This window comes from Nerophis ophidion, linkage group LG19, assembly GCF_033978795.1.
Source record: "Nerophis ophidion isolate RoL-2023_Sa linkage group LG19, RoL_Noph_v1.0, whole genome shotgun sequence".
NCBI lineage: Eukaryota > Metazoa > Chordata > Actinopteri > Syngnathiformes > Syngnathidae > Nerophis > Nerophis ophidion.
In genome coordinates, this window is record NC_084629.1 from 39,463,296 (window position 1) to 39,488,492 (window position 25,197).

Genomic DNA, 25,197 nt, shown 5'->3' on the forward strand with positions numbered 1-25,197 from the left:
TGTGAGTTTTCCTTGCCCTTATGTGGGCTTACCGAGGATGTGGTAGTGGTTTGTGCAGTCCTTTTAGACACTGGTGATTTAGGGCTATATAAGTAAACATTGATTGATTGATTGATATGTATGTATATATATATATATATATATATATATATATATATATACATCTCTCATTTCTATCTTGTTTTACTATTTATATTGTGGTGAGTTGTTTGTCAGTTGCTTATTTTCTGTACTTTTTGGCACACCATATTTAGTCTGTCTCTCATCCACAGTATGGAGCGCAGCTGGTGCAAAGCAGGAGCAAACACCTGAAATTGATTAGTGGGGTCTATTTAACCTGGGTGCTGACGCCATGCGAGCGTCAGAACTTCGCGTATACTCACTTGCAAACCTTTGTTTGACTCGTGCTCCTCGCCAGGTTTGATTGTTTCCCTAGCCTCGTCTAGCTCTTTTAGTTTGTTGATTGTTACTTCTTTCTAGAAGTGTTTCTCCCCCCCCTAGCCTTGTCTAGCGTTTTTATGTTTATACTTAGCACTTTTTGTTTACTTTTTCCATATAGTATTTTCCTGGCTGTGTCCAGCGCTTTTGGTTAGTTTTTTGGTAGCAACTATTTCAGTTCATTCATGGTGTGTTTTGTGCTCCACCATCGCCTTGTGTTAGAAGGATAGATTTGGCAACCTTACGTCCAAATAAAGACGAACTTTGTTTGCTACCATCCACGTCTCTGCATCCTTGGGGTCCACGCACTTCTACACCTAACATATATTACCATATTGTATATGAACCTTAGGGGATCTGCTCCGATTTCGTTGCACTTTGAACCTTCATCCATCCATCATCTTCCGCTTATCCGAGGTCGGGTCGCGGGGGCAGCAGCCTAAGCAGGGAAGCCCAGACTTCCCTCTCCCCAGCCAATTCGTCCAGCTCTTCCCGGGGGATCCTGAAGGGGTTCCCAGGCCAGCCGGGAGACATAGTCTTCCCAACGTGTCCTGGGTCTTCCCCGTGGCCTCCTACCGGTTGGACATGCCCTAAACACCCCCCTAGGGAGGCGTTCGGGTGGCATCCTGACCAGATGCCCGAGCCACCTCATCTGGCTCCTCTCGATGTGGAGCAGCAGCTTTACTTTGAGCTCCTCCCGAATGGCAGAGCTTCTCACCCTATCTCTAAGGGAGAGACCCTAACTCATTTCGGCCGCTTGTACCCGTGATCTTATCCTTTCGGTCATGACCCAAAGCTCATGACCATAGGTGAGGATGGGAACGTAGATCGACCGGTAAATTGAGAGCTTTGCCTTCTGGCTCAGCTCCTTCTTCACCACAACGGATCGATACAACGTCCGCATTACTGAAGACGCCGCACCGATCCGCCTGTCGATCTCACGATCCACTCTTCCCTCACTCGTGAACAAGACTCCTTGGTACTTGAACTCCTCCACTTGGGGCAGGGTCTCCTCCCCAACCTGGAGATGGCATTCCACCCTTTTCCGGGCGAGAACCATGGACTCTGACTTGGAGGTACTGATTCTCATTCCGGTCTCTGACTTGGAGGTGCTGATTCTCATTCCGGTCGCTTCACACTCGGCTGCGAACCGATCCAGTGAGAGCTGAAGATCCCGGCCAGATGAAGCCATCAGGACCACATCATCTGCGAAACGCAGAGACTTAATCCCGCGGCCACCAAACCGGAACCCCTCAACGCCTTGACTGCGCCTAGAAATTCTGTCCATAAAAGTTATGAACAGAATCGGTGACAAAGGACAGCCTTGGCGGAGTCCAACCCTCACTGGAAACGAGTCCGACTTACTGCCGGCAATGCGGACCAAGCTCTGACACCCGATCATACAGGGAGCGGGTGCATTGTGAGCTGGGCGACAGCCGAAGGCAGGGCCCTTGGCGGTCCGATCCTCGGCTACAGAAGCACTTTGAACCTGTTCACCGCAATAATGACAATAAAACTCTATTCTATTCTATTCGCAAATAAAAAATAAAGTTTATGAGTTTGAACATCAAATATGTTGTCTTTGTAGCATTTTCAACTGAATATGGGTTGAAAAGGATTTGCAAATCTTTGTATTCCGTTTATATTTACATCTAACACAATTTCAGGGACGGCAGAGAGGAGGAGTTTGGGGAGGGACTTTGTTGTCTGGTGCCACACGAACCTCTTGCAGTTCAATCCGTCAAAGACCAAGGAGCTGGTCATTGACTTTGGGAGGTCGAGTCCACGGTCACAATCTATTGTGATCGAGGGAGTTGAGGTACAGACCGTGGACTCATTCAAGTACCTCGGGGTTTGGGTGGACAATAAGCTGGACTGGACTGTTAACACGGACCACCAGTACAAGAAAGGACAGAGCAGGCTGTACTTCCTCAGGAGACTGCACTCCTTCAACATTTGTGGAAAACTCCTGTGGATGTACTACCAGTCTGTGGTTGCCAGTGTTCTGTTCTACATGGTAGTGTGCTGGGGGGGGGGGGGGGCAGTACATCTAAGAAGGACAGCTCCAGACTTGAGAAACCGATCAGGCGGGCTGGTTCTACAATGGGAATGAAACTGGACTCACTGGTGACGGTGGCAGAGAAGAGGACTGTTGACAAACTAGTGAGCATCCTGGATGATGCCAGTCACCCTCTGCATAGTGTTATCAGTAGCCAGAGGAGCCTGTTCAGTTCTAGACTGCTTCATCCCAAATGCAGGGATAATAGACTCAAGAACTCCTTTGTCCCACACGCCATTAGACTGTACAACTCCTCTCTGGGGCGGGGGGCAGGGGGTACTAGGATGACAGGGGATGCAAAACAATAACAGTGCAATACGTTTTCATAACATGGTCACTACTGCCTACTTTGTCTTGTTGTATTCTTATTTTACTGTTGTATTGTTATTCCCATTGTTTTTATTCTTTTTGTAATATTTCTCTATTTTGTTTCCTTTTAAACCACCCATTATTTACTTTTTACTCTTTTTTCAAATTGATCTCAACTCTGTACACCGCTGCTGGAATTTTAATTTTCCTGAAGGAACTCACCTGAAGGAATCAATAAAGTACTATCTATCCATCCATCCATCCATCCATCATCTTCCACTTATCCGAGGTCGGGTCGCGGGGGCAACAGCCTAAGCAGGGAAACCCAGACTTCCCTCTCCCCAGCCACTTCGTCTAGCTCTTCCCGGGGGATCCCGAGGCGTTCCCAGGCCAGCCGGGAGACATAGTCTTCCCAACGTGTCCTGGGTCTTCCCCGTGGCCTCCTACCGGTTGGACGTGCCCTAAACACCTCCCTAGGGAGGCGTTCGGGTGGCATCCTGACCAGATGCCCGAACCACCTCATCTGGCTCCTCTATCCATCTATCTATCTATCTATTTCCCAACTCATACGGAAACGGGGTTTTGTACAACCCATGAATTAGACGGGACGTCCCCCAAGCAGACGAGTGAGAAACCAGGTCAAAGTTGTGGTGCTGAAATCATGCTTTATTAAAACAGAAAACTCAAGGAGGATGAGTGAAAAGAAAAAGTCCTGCCACGGATAGTCACCGTGGCTTTGAAGTCAACAACGGACATAGTGAACCCACTAGAAAGCTACAAACACACACAAACACGCTAATAGGCAAAATCCTCCGAGAGACGGCGCTGCTTCTGCATAGCGGAGTCAACCCCGGCTTTCTCTTTTATTTCCCGGCCAGGAGATGTTTAACGCAGAGAAAGCCGAAGAGACCCTGCTGTGGCAGAAGCAGCGTACTTGGATCAAAGGTTGAGAGCGCAGGCCACTGGCGCTCTCACCGGGGTCATCGAATAAAAGTCTTGGTACGACTTAAGTCAGTTGGGGCTCAAGACCACGTCCTGCTGCTTACGTGAGGGTGACACAAGCAGCAGTCGGAGCCTCGGCGCCGACGCGTGTCGATAACAAGTTTGCTTTCCGTGTTGAGTAAACGTCAGCGGGGAGGAGCTCTACCCGCCGAGGCCATCTTAGACGTCAACGTAGCGTTGAGGCACAAAGTTTAGTTTCTCCGTTGAACAGGGTATTCGTTCCGTGCAGAACTTTCTCCTGTGTTTGCTTGGCTTCGTTACCTTTATATTATTGTCATCAATAACAATGCATACATTCCTCATAACCGTGAAAACCCGGCTATATATACATTATGTACATGTCACTGCAAAAGTGTCATCACGTCCTATAACAAGTTGAGAGTTGAATTCGGCGTCGTGTTTGGTACAAAAATAGTTCATATTTACAAGAAGAAAAACTGGTCGATTGTTTGATTCTCTCAACCCAAAAAATTAGCAATGAGGGAAAACAAGGGCGAGGGTGTAACTACAGTTGTTTTTTTTTTGTTTTTTTTACATTGAACGGGTGTGAACGTCGACAGTTGTCGTGTCAGGATCGAGTTGGTGGGGAATGCAGCGGCGGTGTTGTCCACTTGGTAAGGGTCCGACCCCGATTGAAGCCACGGCACGGACGGGGCTGGATCTCGAAACAAGGCCCCTGGTACTGTCGGCCATTTTCCAACCTCATTGTCAATTGTTTTTCTGGGAGAGCTGTTATCTTCGATGGGGCGCCTGTACGAAAAAAAATAAACAGTATAAAGATACCCGTTAAATCACAACCGTGTCATTATGTCAGCAACATCCAGGGGCAAAGACAAGAAGAGCTGATGTGCTGGGATATTATCCGCCTCACCTGTTTGTTGAACCCTTGTGGTCACAAAGGTTCCATATGCGATCGAGCGGAACGTTTGCATCACTTGACTGCTAGTCTCAGAGGAGCTGTAAGTGACGCTTTGCATAGTAGTTGCCTTCATGTGAACGGAGGAACTCAGGAAAGCTTCAGCTCTTTGTTCGGCGCTTGTGATCTCTTGTGTTTCTTCATCTAAACCAGCTGCAAAAATGCCATTCACAGTTATACTTGATTTCTGAAATCTGGCTTCGAGTCAATTCAAGCAGAGGTGGGTAGTAACGCGCTACATTTAGTCCGTTACATCTACTTGAGTAACGTTTGGGATAAATTGTACTTCTAAGAGTAGTTTTAATGCAACATACTTTTACTTTTACTTGAGTATATTTATAGAGAAAAAACGCTCCATTTATCTACATTCAGCTCGCTACTCGCTACTGACTTTTATCGATCTGTTAATGCACGCTTTTTTTGTTTTGCTTTGTCAGACAGACCTTCAAAGTAGGATCTATCACAAGGGTAGGGAACCTATGGCTCTAGAGCCAGATCTGGCTCTCTGATAAATCTGAACTGACGTTGCTTAACACGATAAGTAATGAATAATTCCACTTGTAATCAACATTGAAAAAACATTCTCATGCATTTTTAATCCATCCATCCGTTTTCTACCGCACCTGTTCAAGAAGTTGCGTTAATGATACGAAGTTATTTATTTATTTTTGGTTAGTGTGGGACTTGCCCTCCTGGGGGTTCTTCAGACCCCCAAGCACCGACATGAGAGCCTGTTTCAGGGTTACAACATTGTTTTGTTTTTCAATAAGCCTCTCAGTTGCTTTCCATCAATAGTATTTCCAGCCCCAACGCAGTCTCTCCTCCTGGCTGCTGCTTATAACAGAGCGACAGGTGATTAGATAACAAGGCCCAGGTGGGCCGTCTACGCACCTGTCGCTGCAGGCCCGCAGGCCACGCCCCCTCCACAGTTAGCTTCAGAATAACAATGTTATTACAAAGAATAAGAGACCTATTATACTTTAGAAATGTTGGTATTACTTAAAAATGCATGTGTTCGGTTGTGTTCAGTGTTAAAAAAAATATTATATGGCTCTTACGGGAATATATTTTAAAATATTTGGCTTTTTGGCTCTCTCAGCCAAAAAAGGTTCCCGACCCCTGATCCATCACATGCCTGCGTTTCACCAATCAAATGCAGTCACTGGTGACATTTGACTCCGTTTCACCAATCGAATGCAGTCACTGGTGACGTTTGACTCAGTTTCACCAATCAAATGCAGTCACCGGTGACGTTTGACTCTGTTTCACCAATCGAATGCAGTCACTGGTGACGTTTGACTCTGTTTCACCAATCAAATGCAGTCACTGGTGATGTTTGACTCCCGTTTCACCAATCAAATGCAGTCCCTGGTGACGTTTGACTCTGTTTCACCAATCAAATGCAGTCAGTGGTGACGTTTGACTCCATTTCACCAGTCAAATGCAGTCACCGGTGACGTTTGACTCTGTTTCACCAATCAAATGCAGTCACTGGTGACGTTTGACTCTGTTTCACCAATCAAATGCAGTCACTGTGACGTTTGACTCTGTTCCACCAATCAAATGCAGTCACCGGTGACGTCTGACTCTGTTTCACCAATCAAATGCAGTCACTGGTGACGTTTGACTCCCGTTTAACCAATCAAATGCAGTCACTGGTGACGTTTGACTCTGTTTCACCAGTCAAATGCAGTCACCGGTGACGTTTGACTCTGTTTCACCAATCAAATGCAGTCACCGGTGACGTTTGACTCTGTTTCACCAATCAAATGCAGTCACTGGTGACGTTTGCCTCTGTTTCACCAATCAAAATGCAGTCACTGGTGACGTCTGACTCTGTTTCACCAATAAAATGCAGTCACCGGTGACGTCAGACTCTGTTTCACCAATCAAATGCAGTCACCGGTGACGTTTGACTCTGTTTCACCAATCAAATGCAGTCACTGGTGACGTTTGACTCTATTTCACCAATCAAATGCAGTCACTGGTGACGTTTGACTCTATTTCACCAATCAAATGCAGTCACCGGTGACGTTTGACTCTGTTTCACCAATCAAATGCAGTCACTGGTGACGTTTGCCTCCGTTTCACCAATCAAATGCAGTCACTGGTGACGTTTGACTCCGTTTCACCAATCGAATGCAGTCACCGGTGATGTTTGACTCCGTTTCACCAATCAAATGCAGTCACCGGTGACGTTTGATTCTGTTTCACCAATCAAATGCAGTCACTGGTGACGTTTGACTCCATTTCACCAATCAAATGCAGTCACTGGTGACGTTTGACTCCGTTTCACCAATCAAACAGAGCCAGGCGGTCGGATGATTAACTGCGCATTTTTTTTAAATAAACCTTTATTCATAAATTTCAACAGTTATAAACAGTTGAAAATAATAAAGTAACACAAAAATAGTACAAAACAGTGCCAGGGGGTTGTTAATTCAAAGTAACTAAAATAGAATGCACATAAAAAGTATATATAAAATAAAGAAAGTGCAAAGCCACAGGCTCACTCAATCTCAGTAAATAACTTAAGTTTGGAACACAGCATCATCGTTTTCACAGCTTTTTGCTTGTTTGAGTGTTTTAATGTAGAGTTCTAAATCTTTTTTAAAGGCACAAAAAACAGGTCGGGCATTGAGAAACTTACATTTATGAATATAAAACTTAGCCAATGGTATAATGAGCTTGCAAAGGTTAAAATTCATTTTCAATACAGTGTAAAACCAAATGTATATTATTTAATAAATATTATTGTTTTAGTTGCTTAAGAGATATTCCTGGCTCTGAATTTGTTCATTGCTATTTTTATGTTTTTGTGCATTACTTGTTGCCGTCATCATTAAAGGAACAGGTTACTCATCAGTTACTCAGTACTTGAGTAGTTTTTTCACCACATACTTTTTCCTTTTACTCAAGTAAATATTTGGGTGACTACTCCTTACTTTTACTTGAGTAATAAATCTCTAAAGTAACTGTACTCTTACTTGAGTACAATTTCTGGCTTCTCTACCCACCTCTGAATTCAAGTGCGTGTTTTTATTGGTAAAGCAGAAATGACTTACCAAGGATGTGAAGAGAGGACGTGGCCGAACATTGCCCGAGGTTGTTGTGGGCTTTTACGGTGTACTTGCCACTGTCTGCGAGTGTGGTTTTGCATATTTCCAGAGTGTACACGCTGTTGGTGCAACTCAGTCTCCTGTTGGACGTGGTGGTAAGCTGCAAGAGGAAACATTGAGTGAATGTCACATTCAAACCGGTTCAATGCCACAGAAAGACGTGCTTACCGTCAAATTGTCTTTAAACCACTCCACATCCGGGAAAGGCTCACCTGCAACCTCACAGGTAAATTTGACAGTTTGTCCTTCGATTACATTTTGGGAACGAGGTTGCGACAGGAAGTGCGGTGGCGAGCCACAACTGATCTGTTCCAAGTCTACAGAAGAAGCTGACGTCTTTGCAACAGTTGGTGACATCACCCTCTTTGGTGATTTGATTGGACTGCTAACTTCCCTGACAGATGGAGGCGGAGATTTTGCGGTAGGGGACTTTGGTGAGACCGGGGACTTGACTCGCAGAGGGGACTTGATCGGCTCAGGGGACTTGATTCTTTTTGGCGATTTCACAGGTTCAGGGGACTTGGCTTTTGGGGAGGTGACTGTAGGAGCAGCAACTACTTTCTGCTTGGGCTCGGACTTACGAATGGTCAGAGTAAAATGGGCTTCTTGTTTACCACCAGCATTTTCCACAATTAGAGTGTAGTGTCCTTCATCAGATGCTTGCACAGCAGAAATCTCCAAAGAGGAGCTGGTCTCTGTAGACTCAATACGACGACGGGTCGATGAAGCCAGAGGTGCTCCCTCCTGAAGCCACGATATTAAAGGAGCTGGATCACCATCCACATCGCACGAGAATCTGGCAAGCTCTCCTTCCTCAACGGTCAAAGATTGTGGTTTGGTCAGGATCTTTGCTAGAACGATATGCTTTGTCTTTTCCTTCGTGACAACAGTGACAGTTTTTGTCAGTGTTTCAGTCGCGGTTTCCTTCACTGCTGCTGACGAGATGTGATATATCTCAGTCTCAGTCATGTCTGAAAGATGAGAGGATGGAGGTTCCTCGTCCTCGCGAAAAGAAGACGAGGCAGCGTATTCCGCTGATACGATGTCTAACGTAGCACTGTCTGATATCTCTCCTTTGATGTTTTTGCAGACAACAGAGTATGCTCCTGCATCTTCAGTCATACAGTTGTTGATCTGAAGCGTAAGGAGGCCATTGATGTTGGTCATGTGGTATTTGCTGCCTGAGTAAATCTCTTTACCATTGTGGAACCATTTGATTTTGGACTCGGGTTTGGCCTGGACATTCAGAGTAAATCTTGTGTTGGAACCATAAGCAACACGATGAGATCGCAAGCGGATCGTAATTCGTGGGATGTGGTCGAGGCTAAAAGGTTCCTGCTTCATGTGCTCCGATTTCCTCTCCACAGATCTTCGCTCTGATCTTAGAGTCTGCTTCCTCTCCTCATACCTCGACAGATAATCGACTTTGGGCAAAGCGGTCTCTGTCTTGACAACCTTTCCTGGAGGATGGTCTGTACTCTCTGGTTCAGGCATCGAGAGCCTCACGATGGGTTTTGGAATATATTCAGAAGCATAAGCTGTCAGATGCTCTGATTCAATGCCCTCTGAGACTTTTGCAACTGTGGAAAATGTTTCCCGTTTCAAACTTCGAGTCTTCTCCTCAAACTCCATGCGTTTGATCTCACTCTTGTAAGAGGAGATTCTCTGAGTGGTTGTGTGTGGTCGCAGCAACTCCTGATCTTCTCTCTCTTCATACATTCTTTGCTTCTCTCTGGGGGGTTTATAAGTGGCTTTCATGTGACGCTGTTGAAGGTCAACAAAACTCGGGCCGGCTTCATACTTGGATGGTATTTTGTATGAACCGTATCTTTGAAGAGCTTCTGGCTCATCATCATCACTGTAGACTCTTCTGGGTGATGAGGGGCGAAGTGCTGACAGCTCAAAGCGAACAGGGCTGAGACTTGGCGGAGAAGCAGAGTAACCAAGCTCCAATTCTTCCTCCAGACGCAGCCTCTCTTCCTCAGTTCTCTTCATTGACAAATACTCATTGACCGGCAGCAGCAGTTCCTCATCTGACAAGTCACCCAATGACCTCCTCCTAATCCTGCGGTAGGCCCCAATTTCTGGGGAAGTAGTGCGGTACCTGGCTGGCCTCACCGTCTCCAAATCATCTTGAGTCATGGACGGGATATGCCACTTGAGCTTGTACTGGTCTTTGATTCTGATAGGTACCTCATAGAACTGCTCCCACCTGGAGAGACGAATACGTTTCATCCTCTTTTGTTTAATTTTCTCCATGGGCTCTGGGAATTCATACTGATCCCTGAGCGTCTTGTACCACTTCATGTCTGAGAGCGGTTTGAAGTGTTTAATTTCCATGTCTTCTTCGAGCACAGCCTGGTTCATGACCCGAGGAGTGGGCACAAGGTATGGCATGCGCAGTCTCTTCTCATCGGCCCGCTTTTTCCTCTCCTCTTGTTCTTTCTGTATGTCAGCCGCAGACTTTTCACTCCTCTTAGTTGTAACCGCAGGTTTAAACATGGTGGCCGCCTCCCTGACAGCCTGGACTGCCGCAGGTGGTAATGGCATGACAACTGTGTCTGACAAAATCTGATACAGCCTCACCTTTTTGTCTAATTCTTCATTTTGAGACACAGTTTTCTTATCCTTTTGGCTGCTCTCGTAATCTTTCTTTACATGAGTGACACGTTCCACTTTGAGTGTTGCCTGGCAGCTGGCCGACCCAGCAGAGTTTGTGGCAGTCACTCTGTACACACCAGAGTCTTCCGGCAATGTGTCTCTCACATGAAGTAAGAAATAATCCAAGCCTTCGTGGACAAGTTCAATAGATGGCCCGAAGGCTATGGGCATACCATCTTTTTCCCACTTCAGTATAGGATGGCCTGAAACTCTGATTTCAAAGCGAACGTCATGGCCCTCTCTGCAATCGACGTTTGCAAGAAGGCGTTTGAACATTGGCCGCAGGGTGAGGTCTGCCGGTTTTGGTCGAGGAATCACAGTCAGCCGAGCCTTGCAGCTGTCGTCGCCATACCTGTTGCGAGCCACAACGCTATATTCGGCATCGTCCTCAACGTCAACGCTGTGAACTATCAACTGGTAAAGGCCTTTATCAGTGATGAATGTATATTTTTTGTCATCCTGTCCAGGGACAAGCTTTTGTCCGGATTTGTGCCATGTGACACGTGGCTCAGGGTGAACTGTGATGGTGACACCAAAGCGTACATTTTCTCCAATGTATGCTGTATGGTTCACCAAAGGGAAGGTGAATTCTGGTGGCTTCTGAAGCATTCTAGCAGTGTCAATTCTACGCTTTGTCCTCTTGACCACACGTGTAGTGAAGTAGTCACGGTAGGACCTGACACCATTGACGAACAGCTCTGCATAAGCACTGTCCTCGCCATACTCGTTGACAATCTTGCATCTATATGTGCCGTCATCGGCTTTTGTAACTTTAGTGATCGTGATCACAGCTAGGCCGTCCTCGTAATCAATTTCGTACTTGTCGCAAGATTCCAGTTGCCTGACACCACAATACCAAGTCACTTCAGTGGTGCTGTCGTAGTTGTCAATGTTGCAAATGAACTTCACTCTATCACCCTCGCTGGCCACTGAGTGGCCAATCTGACCACCGTGTGGTCCGTGTTCAAACTGAGCAATCTTCACCTTGGCAATGAACACACCGCGCTGGGACCTGATTGAGCCACCGCTGGCCATGCGAGCTGCGGACACCACGGTGTTCCATTCCTTCTTCATCATTGTCTGGTAATATCTCTTGTGTCTGCCGGTCTGGATAGTTCTAGTGCTCAGCTCATCTTCGGACTTGGACAGCCATGGGTGCACCAGAGCCTCAGCCGCAATCATGCGATGTTTACGTTCCTTTGTCATCAAGCGATCCGTGAAGTCTAATGCCTCAACACTGACCTGCTTGAAGGACTCATCATCATAGCTATAGGCTGCGTTTGAAATGTTGTCGATCATCAGCTGATTGGTTTCAGCTGAAAAGGGGTTGAGTCCACTGAGGAGCACATAAGTGAGGACGCCTACCGACCACATGTCGGTCACGGTGCTAATCAAGTCACATTGGTGGATCTCAGGTGCAGCATATTCTGCAGTGCTGTACTGTATCTTAATTTGGTCTCCAGGAGTCAAGTGTCTGGACTGTCCCAACTCAATGATCTTTACATTTGAGCCAGTTCTTGTTGAGTACACAATATTCTCAGGCCTGATATCAAAATGTCCGTAGCTCTGATTGTGCAAGAACTCAAGAGCTGAGCAGATCTGCCGAATGTAATTGACAATTTCTCGCTCATTGAGCTCAAACTCTGCTGTGCTGAGACGCTCAAATATGTCGACGCCTGAGATAAAGTCATATATCATCACCAGCTCCTCTTGGCTTTCAAAGGACTCGTGCAGGAGAAGGAAGTTTGTGTGTTTGGCCAGGTTTAGGATGGCAATTTCCTTCTTGACAATTGTCTGATCTGCACCTCTCACTTTGACAAACTTAGCCATGTAGGTCTTTTCAGAGTGGATGTGTACACAGCGGTGGACAATGCTAAATTGACCTCTCCCCAGTTCTTCTGCTATAGCATATTTGGTATGCATATTCTTTGCATCGGAGTGTGGGGATTTTCCTTTTGGTACATGTCCTGTATCATCAACCTCTCTGTCATAGAGAAGAATTCTGGACTTGTCTTCTTTTGTCATGACAGGTCCGCTGGTTTCAGATGGGGCACTTTGTCCAAACTTGTTCTCAGCGATGACTCTAAACTGATAACTGGTTCCACCGAAAAGATTGATAACAGTGTAGCGGGTGTCACGAGACTGAGCAACACGTTCCCACCTCTCGGAAGTGGTGGAACCTTTTTCAATAATGTAACTGACAACTCTGCTGCCACCATCATTAGCTGGAGCCACCCAGTTAAGGCTGACGGAGTCTCGAGAGATATCACTGGCTTTAACACCCCGTGGAGGATCAGGCACATCGGCCACATCCAGCTCAACTGTCTGCTGATCAATGCCGAATCTGTTTTTAGCACACACAATGTAGAAGCCAGCATCCTTCTTCTCCACCCCGTTGGGGAACACCAAAGAAGTGAACGATCTTGTGACGATAACCTGGTAGTGGCCATTGCTGTCAATAAGATCTTGTCCCTTCTGCCATGTGATGACAGGATCTGGTTTTCCACCAAAAGGAATCTTAATGTTGACCATTTCTCCACGCAGGGCAGGAATCGCTTCTTTGTCTTTCAGATTCTTGGGAAGATTGATCTTTGCAGGAACTGTCAACACAGAAAAAGTTTGTTAAGAGAACAACAGTTTCGGATAATATGTATTGTATTTGTGTAAGGAATTCTCACTTTCAACATCTAGAGAGATGGTAGCACAGATTGAACCTCCTTGGTTAGTGGCCCTGATCTGGTACACAGTGGAGTCTTCTTCATCCGCCTCAGCGATCACCAGTTGGTGGTAACCTCCCTTGAATTCTTGAATTTTTATCTTTTTTCCATCCGAATGGATCTCCTTTCCTCGTCTGAACCATTTAATCACAGGTTTCGGCTGCCCTGTGATCTTGCAGACAAGTGTAGCATTGCTTTTGTGTTTGACACTCATGTTCCTCAGCTCTTCCTTGAAAGCAGGAGCCCGGACATCAACAGCTGTGGCTGGAACAATAGAATCACTTTCCTCACTGTAGTCGCTTTGTCCCCCAAGGTTCTCACATTTAACCCGGAAGACATATTCTACACCCTCGGACAAACGTTTGACAGAGAAGACCGTCTGTTTGATCTCATCCGTTGTCACGGGTGTCCATTCGCCCCATTCCCTCTTATCCTTTTGCTTTTTCTCAAGGCAGTAACTCTTGATTTTGGAGCCACCGTCTTTGAGTGGAGGCTTCCAGGAAACAACACAGGAGTCTTTGGTGATTGCTGCAACAGCTACTTCCTGGGGTGGTGATGGTTTCTCTGTGGAGGATAACAAAACATGCCATGAAATGAGGATATTTCCGGTGTCTATGGATGTTCTCATTCTCCCAGGTCATTGGTTTCTTAGAGCAATCAGTCGATCGCTGGAGATCTTTAGTTTGTCTTAGAAGGTGTTTTGCCTCTTATCCCAGCAGGCTTCATTAGTTCGTATAGACTCAGATTGGTCAAAACTAGTAGTAGAATGTAGTCAGACTAGAGCTGTTAAGAGTTTTTGTTAGGAACACCTCATTAGACAAACAAAACAGTCCGGTTGCAGTCATTTAAATGTGAGGATACTGCCAGCGATTACATTGTCTGAGATTTTTTGTTACACATGTTCTAAGGAAAAGTAGTTGCCTAAACATACCAAGTTGACTCTTGATGAGGATAGGTGAGGTGAGCTCAAGTGGTTCGCTGTTGCCATAGCGGTTCTGGGCATACACACGGAAGTAGTAACCGGCACTGTCAGTGAGGTTGGGAACACGGCAGGATGTGCCATTGATGGATGATGACACCAGTTCCCACTCCTTCCCTTCACGGTCTTCTCGCTTCTCCACAATGTAGTTGGTAATCATACAGCCTCCGTCGTCCTTGGGCGGCTTCCAGCTGATGATGACAGAGTTCTTCAAGAGAGCCTCCAAAACAATGGGACCCTGAGGCATGTCCGGTTTGTCTGGAAACGAATGAATGATGTTTTTTAGCAATCAAACACGTGTTTACAAATATACATCTTGAAATCACCGACATAAACCACACGTACCATAGATTTCAACATTAAATGCAGTGTCCGCCCTGCCAAAGTGATTGTGCAGTCTAATCCTGTATTTGCCTCCATGGATTCTACGCTGCACATTCTTTATAATGAGATGAGTATAATGCTCGGTGGTCTCTATGCTGATGTCCTCAGCGTTCTCCAGGGTCTTTGCTTCGTGGAGCCACATGATCTTTGGCTCAGGACGTCCAATGTACACTGCGTGGATGCGGAGAGTTGTTCCCAGGCCAGCGTAATATGTGCTCTTCAACGGGTAGTCGGAGTGGAACGATGGAGCTGCTTCCAATACAAGAGTACCTGAGGTCTCTACGTCTCCGGCATCATTGGTAGCTTTACAGGTATACTCGCCCTCATCCTCTTGTTGGTCAGTCATAATGGATAGGGAGTGGTTACGCCCATCTGAGCTTATTTCATATTTACGGGACTCGACAATCTCTTTGCCTGCGTGATACCACTTGATATCAGGAACAGGCCTGCCGATAATCTGGCACTTCATAACAGCGGACTGTCCAAGCTTGGCTGTTACTTCATCCATTTCCTTTCTCAGGCTTGGTTTTGTTTCAACTGTAAGTACAAAGCAATGTAACAAACGCTCAAAACACACTTTAATAAATTCTAGCAAATTTCACTGTAAATATACTCACCACTTAGTTTAGTCTTTATACAAGTGGCAGTTCGGCAAGGTCTGCTCATTCCGGTCTCGTTCTCGGCAAATACTCTGAACTCATATTCGGTAGCTTCAGCCAGTCCACGCATGGTGAACTCTCTGTCTTTCAGCCTCTGCTTGTTGCATTTCATCCAGGTGCTCTCAGTGGACTTCCTGTACTCCACCCAATAGCCCAGGACTTCCTTTCCACCATCACACTCTGGGGCTTGCCAGCGAATAGTGATCATGTTATTAGTCACACTCGCCGTATCAATTTCGCCTGGCTGGCTGGGCTTATCTGGAGATTTAAAAAGTAGCAAAACAATGTCAGTTTTGTAACATACCGACTCAAAATATAAAATTTTTTCGAAAGCCAGGGAATGAATGGTTAATCTTTCCTTATGACTTTCATCAAATAATTACAAAGACTAAAATAGCTCACCAAACGGATCCTTGCAAGTCACTGGGTCCGACACAGTTCCAGCCTCACTCTCGCCAATGTCATTGACAGCGACAACACGGAAATGATACTCCGTATCAGCCGTGAGTCCAGACAGAGTAAACATGGTGGAGGTAATCTTAGTGTGGTGGCGGCTCCATTGCTCCGAGGACAGTTGTTTGTACTCAACAAAGTAGCCTGTGATGGAAGAACCCCCGTCGTCCTTTGGTCTGGACCATGCCAATGCGACAGAGTTCTTGGTAACATCCATGATCTCTGGTGGCATGCTTGAAGGCTCTGGTGGACCTGTTGTGGGATTGACACGTTCTTAAAACATCAGCCTCTAAATGAGTTCATTGTAGTTCAGGATGGAACAACAAAAATACTTACAAAGCATAGTGTTGGGCACCAGTGGGTGCTCTGATTTCAGAGACGGGCCGACACCAAAAGAGTTCTCTGCAGTAACCTTAAAGTGGTATTCTGTTCCTTCCTTTAGGCCCTTAACGGTCAAGTGGTTGTCAGTCACTCTGCTGTCCACGGTAAACCATGCATTTCTGGTAACTTCTCTTCTTTCAACAATGTAACCAAGGATTTCTGTACCACCGTTGTCGGTGGGAACGTTCCAGGAGACCTTAGCAGAGTTGGCCTGGACTTCCTCAAACATTAATGGTCCGGTTGGAGCACTCGGACGGCCGATGACATTCACCTTAATTTGGGCCTTTTTCTTGCCAACTTTGTTTTCGAGAAGGAGCTCATACAGACCAGAGTCGCTTCTCTCTGCTCCTTTGATCACTAGTTCGCTGGTATCTTCAGTGGAGGCAACCATTGCGTTGGTTGACGGTGCCTCACTGTCCTTTGACCACAAACAAGTTGGGTGAGGTTTGCCCTTGATGGGGACGGAGAGTCGGACTACGCCACCATGACGAACCACATAGACATCTTTGTATTTTAGCTCAAGTTCATAATCTGGAGATTCTGTAGACAAGAGTAAAAATGCAAAATTAGATTCCATTTTAAATCCATGAAAAAGGAAATTCTGTGTTTTTTTTCTAGTGTGTCATTACCAAACATCTCTGTGATGGTGACAGTTCGAGGGACTTCAGCAGGCTCACCAGAGCCACCGACATTGCAGGCCATAACTCGGAATTTGAACTCCTCTCCTTGAGGCATGTTGGTCAATGTGTACTCACAGATCAGGGAGGGTGTGGTGTTACACTTGAGCCAAGCCATAGTGCCCACCTTCTGCATCTCAATTAGGTACCCGTCTACTCTGGCATCTCCCTCGTCATCAGGGGGACTCCAAGCCAGTGACACAGACGACTTAGTGGTCTCAGTAATCCGTGGGTTCTGAGGGCAACCAGGTGGATCTGACATGGAGAGAAATTTATTTCAGCCAAAGTGATTGAAGTCCAAACATTTCCAAAACTTGGGTCAATGCTTGCTATAAACGGGGGATGGTGTATCCTGCAGCCATACCACTGATGAGAAGTACTGATTCATACAAGTAGTCAGGAAAAGTAGTTGTGGTTGGTTGACTTTAATTGCATTCAGTACAACAATGCAAAATAAACAGCAAACGTTCTGAAACCGAATTAAAACCCTTGCACAAAGACAAAGACGTTGACCGGTACTATGAGTTGCCTATATCCATCCATCCATCATCCATCCATCATCTTCCGCTTATCCGAGGTCGGGTCGCGGGGGCAACAGCCTAAGCAGGAAAACCCAGACTTCCCTCTCCCCAGCCACTTCGTCTAGCTCTTCCCGGGGGATCCCGAGGCGTTCCCAGGCCAGCCGGGAGACATAGTCTTCCCAACGTGTCCTGGGTCTTCCCCGTGGCCTCCTACCGGTTGGACGTGCCCTGAACACCTCCCTAGGGAGGCGTTCGGGTGGCATCCTGACCAGATGCCCGAACCACCTCATCTGGCTCCTCTCCATGTGAAGGAGCAGCGGCTTTACTTTGAGTCCCTCCCGGATGGCAGAGCTTCTCACCCTATCTCTAAGGGAGAGACCCAAACTCATTTCGGCTGCTTGTACCCGTGATCTTATCCTTTCGGTCATGACCCAAAGCTCATGACCATAGGTGAGGATGGGAACGTAGATCGACCAGTAAATTGAGAGCTTTGCCTTCCGGCTCAGCTCCTTCTTCACCACAACGGATCGGTACAACGTCCGCATTACTGAAGACGCCGCACCGATCCGCCTGTCGATCTCACGATCCACTCTTCCCCCACTCGTGAACAAGACTCCTAGGTGCTTGAACTCCTCCACTTGGGGCAGGGTCTCCTCCCCAACCCGGAGATGGCACTCCACCCTTTTCCGGGCGAGAACCATGGACTCGGACTTGGAGGTGCTGATTCTCATTCCGGTCGCTTCACACTCGGCTGCGAACCGATCCAGCGAGGTTCGGTTGCCTATATGCGTACCTCAAATTGTTGTACAATAATCAATTAAATGTCAAAGATGTTTTATTAATAATCAAATACAGACGTGAGCACCCTCCAGGAAAAAAGACGAAACAAATGATATCGGTACGAAGTGCTGCCACACAAGCCCCGACGTAAAATGTTGAAAATCAAGACTACATTTCCTGCAATTGCGTGCATTTCTACACAATATTTTACTTTTTGATTTATCCTGATCCACTATTTTGGTTGTCTTTTTTAATCTTACATGTACCATGTGCAGTAATGTACAACATAGTTTTTGGATGTCATTTACTAACATTATCATCATTGAAAATCCATCCATTTTCCTACCGCTTATACCCTTTTGGGGTGGCGGGGGGCGCTGGCGCCTAAGTCAGCTACAATCGGGCGGAAGGCGGGGTACACCCCTGGACAAGTCGCCACCTCATCGCAGGGCCAACACAGATAGACAACATTCACACACTAGGGACCATTTAGTGTTGCTAATCAACCTAACCCCAGGTGCATGTCTCTGGAGGTGGGAGGAGCCTATCCCCAGGTGCATGTCTTTGGAGGTGGGAGGGGCCTATCCCCAGGTGCATGACTTTGGAGGTGGGAGGAAGCCGGAGTACCCGGAGAGAACCCACGCATTCACGGGGAGAACATGCAAACTTCACACAGTAAGATCCCCAGCCCGGGATTGAACCCAGGACTGCAGGACCTTCGTAAAATGTCATACAAAATTCTACAACATGCATGCAAAGAACCCCGAAAAACGTTTCCCATTTGGCAACTCTATTCTGTAGCCACTCGCCCTGGGGTAATATATTTCCGGTGTTCTAACCTCTGTTTACGTCCGCCAGGTCAAAAATATACCTCCTTGCTGGTTACTAAAAAATACTCTAGAAACAGGGGTGTCCAAACTTTTTCCACTGAGCAAGCGGGGGCCATTTTCATCATTTTTATTTTAAAAACCAATACAATATATGTATAAAAAATATACATTTAGACCTCCACTCAGTTATGATCCCAGGGACCCCGAAGGGTTTTGGTAAAAAAAATTTTTTAATTAAAAACGTGTCATTATTCAGTATTATAATTTGTATTATCTTGCAAGTTTTAAATCTCTAGATCAACATTAGAAGAAAATAAAAAAGGAAAAAAAACACAAAATATGCAATTATTTCACCCAATAAGTTTTTTTAGGTGGAATATTTGAGATTATATAATAATTGGAGCCTTAATTTTGCATTTTGATTCATTTTTATTTTTTGAGCAATGACACTTCAAAACAAATCACACTAAAATAATTGGGGATCCAAAAGTGTCCTACTTATAAATTATACATTTTTTTTACTGTTTACTTTAAGCAGAATAATCTCGTGATCAACATCAGATATATCCGTCAATTTTAAGTGTTATTGTTGTTTATGTTTTGTTTGTTTGTTTTAGGGCCTTCCTTAAAAAAAAAACAGCTCAGTTTTTATATGGCAAAACACAAAATATGCAACATTTCCCCCCCAAAATATCTCAAAGTGGAATATTAGCTCGGTTGGTAGAGTGGCCGTGCAAGCAACTTGAGGGTTGCCGGTTCGATTCCCGCTTCCGCCACCCTAGTCACTGCCGTTGTGTCCTTGGGCAAGACACTTTACCCACCTGCTCCCAGTGCCACCCACGCTGGTTTAAATGTAACTTAGATATTGGGTGTCACTATGTAAAGCGCTTTGAGTCACTAGAGAAAAGCGCTATATAAATATAATTCACATATTTAATGTGACGTAATCGAAGCCTTGAATAGGTCAATAATTATTAGTGATTCCTAGAGCCCAAAAAAAGTCTGCGGGCTATAGAGCGTTTTCCGTTCGGGCTCCAGTACTCTGGAATGCCCTCCCGGTAAAAGTTCGAGATGCTACCTCAGTAGAAGCATTTAAGTCTCACCTTAAAACTCATCTGTATACTCTAGCCTTTAAATAGACCTCCTTTTTAGACCAGTTGATCTGCCGCTTCTTTTCTTTCTCCTATGTCTCCCCCCTCCCTTGTGGAGGGGGTCCGGTCCGATGACCATGGATGAAGTACTGGCTGTCCAGAGTCGAGACCCAGGATGGACCGCTCGCCTGTATCGGTTGGGGACGTCTCTACGCTGCTGATCCGCTTGAGATGGTTTCCTGTGGACGGGACTCTCGCTGCTGTCTTGGATCCGCTTGAACTGAACTCTCGCGGCTGTGTTGGAGCCACTATGGATTGAACTTTCACAGTATCATGTTAGACCCGCTCGACATCCATTGCTTTCGGTCCCCTAGAGAGGGGGGGTTGCCCACATCTGAGGTCCTCTCCAAGGTTTCTCATAGTCAGCATTGTCACTGGCGTCCCACTGGATGTGAATTCTCCCTGCCCACTGGGTGTGAGTTTTCCTTGCCCTTTTGTGGGTTCTTCCGAGGATGTTGTAGTCGTAATGGTTTGTGCAGTCCTTTGAGACATTTGTGATTTGGGGCTATATAAATAAACATTGATTGATTGATTGATGTTCGTTTTAGGCCCTTCTTTAAAAAAACAGCGCAGTTTTTTATATGGCAAAACACAAAATATGCAACATTTTCCCCCAAAAATATCTCAAAGTGGAATATTTAACGTGACGTAATCGAAGCCTTGAATAGGTCAATAATTCCAAATGACATTAATTTTGATTCATTATTATTTTTTATAATAAGAGTAATTAGAGTAAGCATTGCAAGAATTTCTTGTTACATTTCACCTGTATGCTCTTTTATACCACTTTTTACGTTTTTCCTTTCTATTCTTAAAATGTGCCGAGGGACCGTTAAAAAATGACCCGCGGGCCACACTTTGGACACCCCGGTCCTAGAACTACAACTGGTTAAGAACTAACAGTGTTCGAATTGTAATCATCCAAATACGATTGACAGGAAAGAAGAAAGCCGTCAACGTTGTGGCCCGAAGGGCGAATACATTTTCCGATCCTATTTCGTTGATATTGTAGTGGCTCACCAACATAACTTTTGTTATTGTCAGAGAGTAGCTGTCGGACACGTTTTCACGGGACACATTTTCAGTGTTGTGTGTTGCTCGATTGCTGATAAGAAAACAAAGTCTTAATGTCATTAAAACTATTTGCTCCGTCTTTTGACACTCTGGTCCTATACGCTACAATATATACTGCCTTTTGTAGTCCGCCCTGGAAAGTTAGTGAACCACTGAATTAAATCATTGTTTGAACTTGACGTAGGTAGAAAGCAAGCCGGGTACCAATCTTAATATGCGTTTGTCTCTCACCGATGGGATCTGATGCCACAGCTGGTTTCGAAGGCAGACTGGGTTTGCTCGTTCCCCGGGCATTGACGGCGAGGATTCTATGCTCGTACTCCAGACCTTCAATCAGCTCTGTTGACCGGTATCTAGTCATGGTGATGGGGTTCTTGTTGGCACGGACCCATCTGTCGGACCTGACTTCTTTGCGCTCAATGATGTAACCAGAAACCTCAAGCCCACCATCCTCTTCTGGTGGGTTCCAGGCTACGGTCATGCCGTCACGTGAAATATCGAAAATGGTCGGTCGGCCAGGAGGTCCGGACACATCTGTAAAGGATGAAGAACGTCAGCATTCGGTCGGGAACGACAGCAGATTTTTGTGGGCGTGGAGAGTTACTTCTCAAGCTTCTGCAGGTGACAATCTCGGATTGCAAAAATTCTCCGGTGCCGTAGCGATTCACAGCAGCCGCACGGAAGACGTACTCGTCTCCCTCAATCAGGTTCTCAAATTTGAAGGTGGGTCGACTGACCGAGTCACAGACCGGCACCCAGCCTGCTCTGTGGGCATCTCGTTGCTCCACCACAAAGCCACTAATGGGAGCTCCGCCATCCCTAGCTGGAGGATCCCAGCTGCAGATGACCGAGGTGGCATCGATCTCATCGAATCGGACTGGTCCCTCGGGCTCATCAGGTTTGGCTAACAGAAAATGAGAACATAACTGATTTCAAGTCTCATTGCATCAATTAATTATAAATGAACGATAAACATGACTATATCCATCCATCCATCCATCATCTTCCGCTTATCCGAGGTCGGGTCGCGGGGGCAACAGCCTAAGCAGGGAAACCCAGACTTCCCTCTCCCCAGTCACTTCATCTAGCTCTTCCCGGGGGATCCCGAGGCGCTCCCAGGCCAGCCGGGAGACATAGTCTTCCCAACATGTCCTGGGTCTTCCCCGTGGCCTCCTACTGGTTGGACGTGCCCTAAACACCTCCCTAGGGAGGCGTTCGGGTGGCATCCTGACCAGATGCCCGAACCACCTCATCTGGCTCCTCTTGATGTGAAGGAGCAGCGGCTTTGCTTTGAGTCCCTCCCGGATGGCAGAGCTTCTCACCCTATCTCTAAGGGAGAGCCCCGCCACACGGCGGAGAAAACTCATTTCGGCCGCTTGTACCCGTGATCTTATCCTTTCGGTCATGACCCAAAGCTCATGACCATAGGTGAGGATGGGAACGTAGATGGACCGGTAAATTGAGAGCTTTGCCTTCCGGCTCAGCTCCTTCTTCACCACAACGGATCGGTACAACGTCCGCATTACTGAAGACGCCGCACCGATCCGCCTGTCGATCTCACGATCCACTCTTCTCTCACTCGTGAACAAGACTCCTAGGTACTTGAACTCCTCCACTTGGGGCAGGGTCTCCTCCCCAACCCGGAGATGGCACGCCACCCTTTTCCGGGCGAGAACCATGGACTCGGACTTGGAGGTGCTGATTCTCATTCCGGTCGCTTCACACTCGGCTGCGAACCGATCCAGCGAGAGCTGAAGATCCCGGTCAGATGAAGCCATCAGGACCACATCATCTGCAAAAAGCAGAGACCTAATCCTGCGGTTACCAAACCGGAACCCCTCAACGCCTTGACTGCGCCTAGAAATTCTGTCCATAAAAGTTATGAACAGAATCGGTGACAAAGGACAGCCTTGGCGGAGTCCAACCCTCACTGGAAATGTGTTCGACTTACTGCCGGCATTGCGGACCAAGCTCTGGCACTGATCGTCCATGACTATATAATAAAGATAAAAAGTAATGTAGAACTCAAGGTGTTTGCTTACAGAGAACGACGACCTTGATGACCTCAGCGGTTACGCCGACGGTGTTCTTCACCTCCAAGGTATAATTGCCGGTGTCGTCAATGGTCGTGTCCGACACGGTCAGCTTGGAAACCTTGCCAGTGCTCTGGATCTTGACACGGTCAGTGATTTTTAATCGGTTGTCACCAAAGTACCACAAGCAGGTAGGGGGAGGTCTGCCTATTAATGGCAGTTCCAGTTCCAGGGTCCTACCGGCCAGAACATTCACAGCTTTCTGGGGAAGCCTGGAGAAATCCACTGCAGGCATCACTGTAGGAACAAAATCTGATAATTACTAATGGCTGCAAACACACAACTATGGTATTAAATATTATTGGTCTTCATTGACTAAATGTTCTGACTTTCCCGTTACCTCTTTGTTCTTGCACAGTTACAGGCGCAACAAGCTCCTTCGCTTCACTGGCACCACGGCTGTTGATTGCTTTGACTCTGAAAAAGTACTGTTCCTTCTCATTTAGCTTCTCGATGGTGTGCTCAAAGTCGGTTAGCTTCAGGGAGGCCACCTTCATCCATTTGTCGGTACCAAATTTGCAGGCTTCTATCAAGTAGCCGATCAGTCGGCTACCTCCGTCGTGCTCCGGCTTATCCCAGCTCAACGAGACCGTGCTCTTGGTGACGTCAATCACCTGCAGGTTGCGTGGTGGCAGAGGTACCTCGCAGACCAAGATGACATCCGCTGTTTCGCGGGATTCGCCAAGACCATAAATGTTTTCAGGGAGAATTCTGAAGTAGTATAGCATGCCCTCCATCAGGCCATCGATCTTGTAGGACGTCTTACTGCACTTGGAAGTGACGGTTTTGTAGGCTCTCATGGAGGCTTCGCGTCTCTCAACAATGTAATTGTTGACAGGAGCTCCACCGTCCACGATTGGAGCATCCCAAGAGATGGTGGCTGATTCTTTGGTCAGTTCCTTGATCTTGATGGGTCCTGTTGGTCCTGGTGTGTCTAGGATATTTAAAAAAAAGTAAAATATGACATTCCATCCATCATCTTCCGCTTATCCGAGGTCGGGTCGCGGGGGCAACAGCCTAAGCAGGGAAACCCAGACTTCCCTCTCCCCAGCCACTTCGTCTAGCTCTTCCCGGGGGATCCCGAGGCGTTCCCAGGCCAGCCGGGAGACATAGTCTTCCCAACGTGTCCTGGGTCTTCCCCGTGGCCTCCTACCGGTTGGACGTGCCCTAAACACCTCCCTAGGGAGGCGTTCGGGTGGCATCCTGACTAGATGCCCGAACCACCTCATCTGGCTCCTCTCAATGTGAAGGAGCAGCGGCTTTACTTTGAGTCCCTCCCGGATGACAGAGCTTCTCACCTTATCTCTAAGGGAGAGATCCAAACTCATTTGGGCCGCTTGTACCCGTGATCTTATCCTTTCGGTCATGACCCAAAGCTCATGACCATAGGTGAGGATGGGAACGTAGATCGACCGGTAAATTGAGAGCTTTGCCTTCCGGCTCAGCTCCTTCTTCACCACAACGGATCGGTACAACGTCCGCATTACTGAAGACGCCGCACCGATCCAAACAGGTTTTTCGGTATTGCCTTAATCCCGATGAAGTACAGTCGTTCCCTTACCATAAACTTTGACCAGAATGTGGACTTCTTGTTTTCCAGCACAATTCTCGGCCACCAGTGTGTATTTTCCAGCATCATAGCGATGGACCTTATCGATGATGAGAGTAGTCGACTTGTGAGTGACTTCTATAAAGCCCCGGTTGTTGAGGTCAACTCCGGGTTTGCTCCAAGTGATTGTCGGAGCAGGACGACCACTAATGTTCACAAACAGGCGCAGAGAACCACCAGCACGCAGGCATATGGTCTTCTTCAGGTCATCATGGAGCTCAAAGTCCGGAATTTCTATTGAGTGAAGGTAAAGATGAAATCGGTTATTGAGCCACACCACTAGCATGCTTGATTGATTGATTGATACTTTTATTAGTAGATTGCACAGTACAGTACATATTCCCTACAATTGACCACTAAATGGTAACACCCCAATAAGTTTTTC

The 25,197-nt window shown here is 46.6% G+C and overlaps 1 protein-coding gene across 1 annotated transcript in view; it reads right to left on the reverse strand.

Moving 5' to 3' along the window:
- Positions 1 to 3,451: 3,451 nt before the first annotated feature.
- LOC133538371 (titin-like) overlaps positions 3,452 to 25,197 on the reverse strand; it is a 263,574-nt gene continuing 241,828 nt past the window's right edge. Inside the window, exons 216-231 of the mRNA XM_061879957.1 lie at positions 24,765 to 25,046; positions 23,544 to 24,137; positions 23,153 to 23,440; positions 21,715 to 22,014; positions 21,342 to 21,644; positions 16,707 to 17,009; positions 16,033 to 16,617; positions 15,646 to 15,948; positions 15,202 to 15,501; positions 14,546 to 15,121; positions 14,153 to 14,458; positions 13,183 to 13,785; positions 8,012 to 13,104; positions 7,790 to 7,943; positions 4,680 to 4,877; positions 3,452 to 4,558 (exon numbers count right to left, since the gene is read on the reverse strand). Coding sequence (XP_061735941.1) covers positions 4,377 to 4,558; positions 4,680 to 4,877; positions 7,790 to 7,943; positions 8,012 to 13,104; positions 13,183 to 13,785; positions 14,153 to 14,458; positions 14,546 to 15,121; positions 15,202 to 15,501; positions 15,646 to 15,948; positions 16,033 to 16,617; positions 16,707 to 17,009; positions 21,342 to 21,644; positions 21,715 to 22,014; positions 23,153 to 23,440; positions 23,544 to 24,137; positions 24,765 to 25,046 — 10,370 coding nt within the window. The 3' untranslated portion in view covers positions 3,452 to 4,376. The remainder of the gene's footprint in view (positions 4,559 to 4,679; positions 4,878 to 7,789; positions 7,944 to 8,011; positions 13,105 to 13,182; positions 13,786 to 14,152; positions 14,459 to 14,545; positions 15,122 to 15,201; positions 15,502 to 15,645; positions 15,949 to 16,032; positions 16,618 to 16,706; positions 17,010 to 21,341; positions 21,645 to 21,714; positions 22,015 to 23,152; positions 23,441 to 23,543; positions 24,138 to 24,764; positions 25,047 to 25,197) is intronic.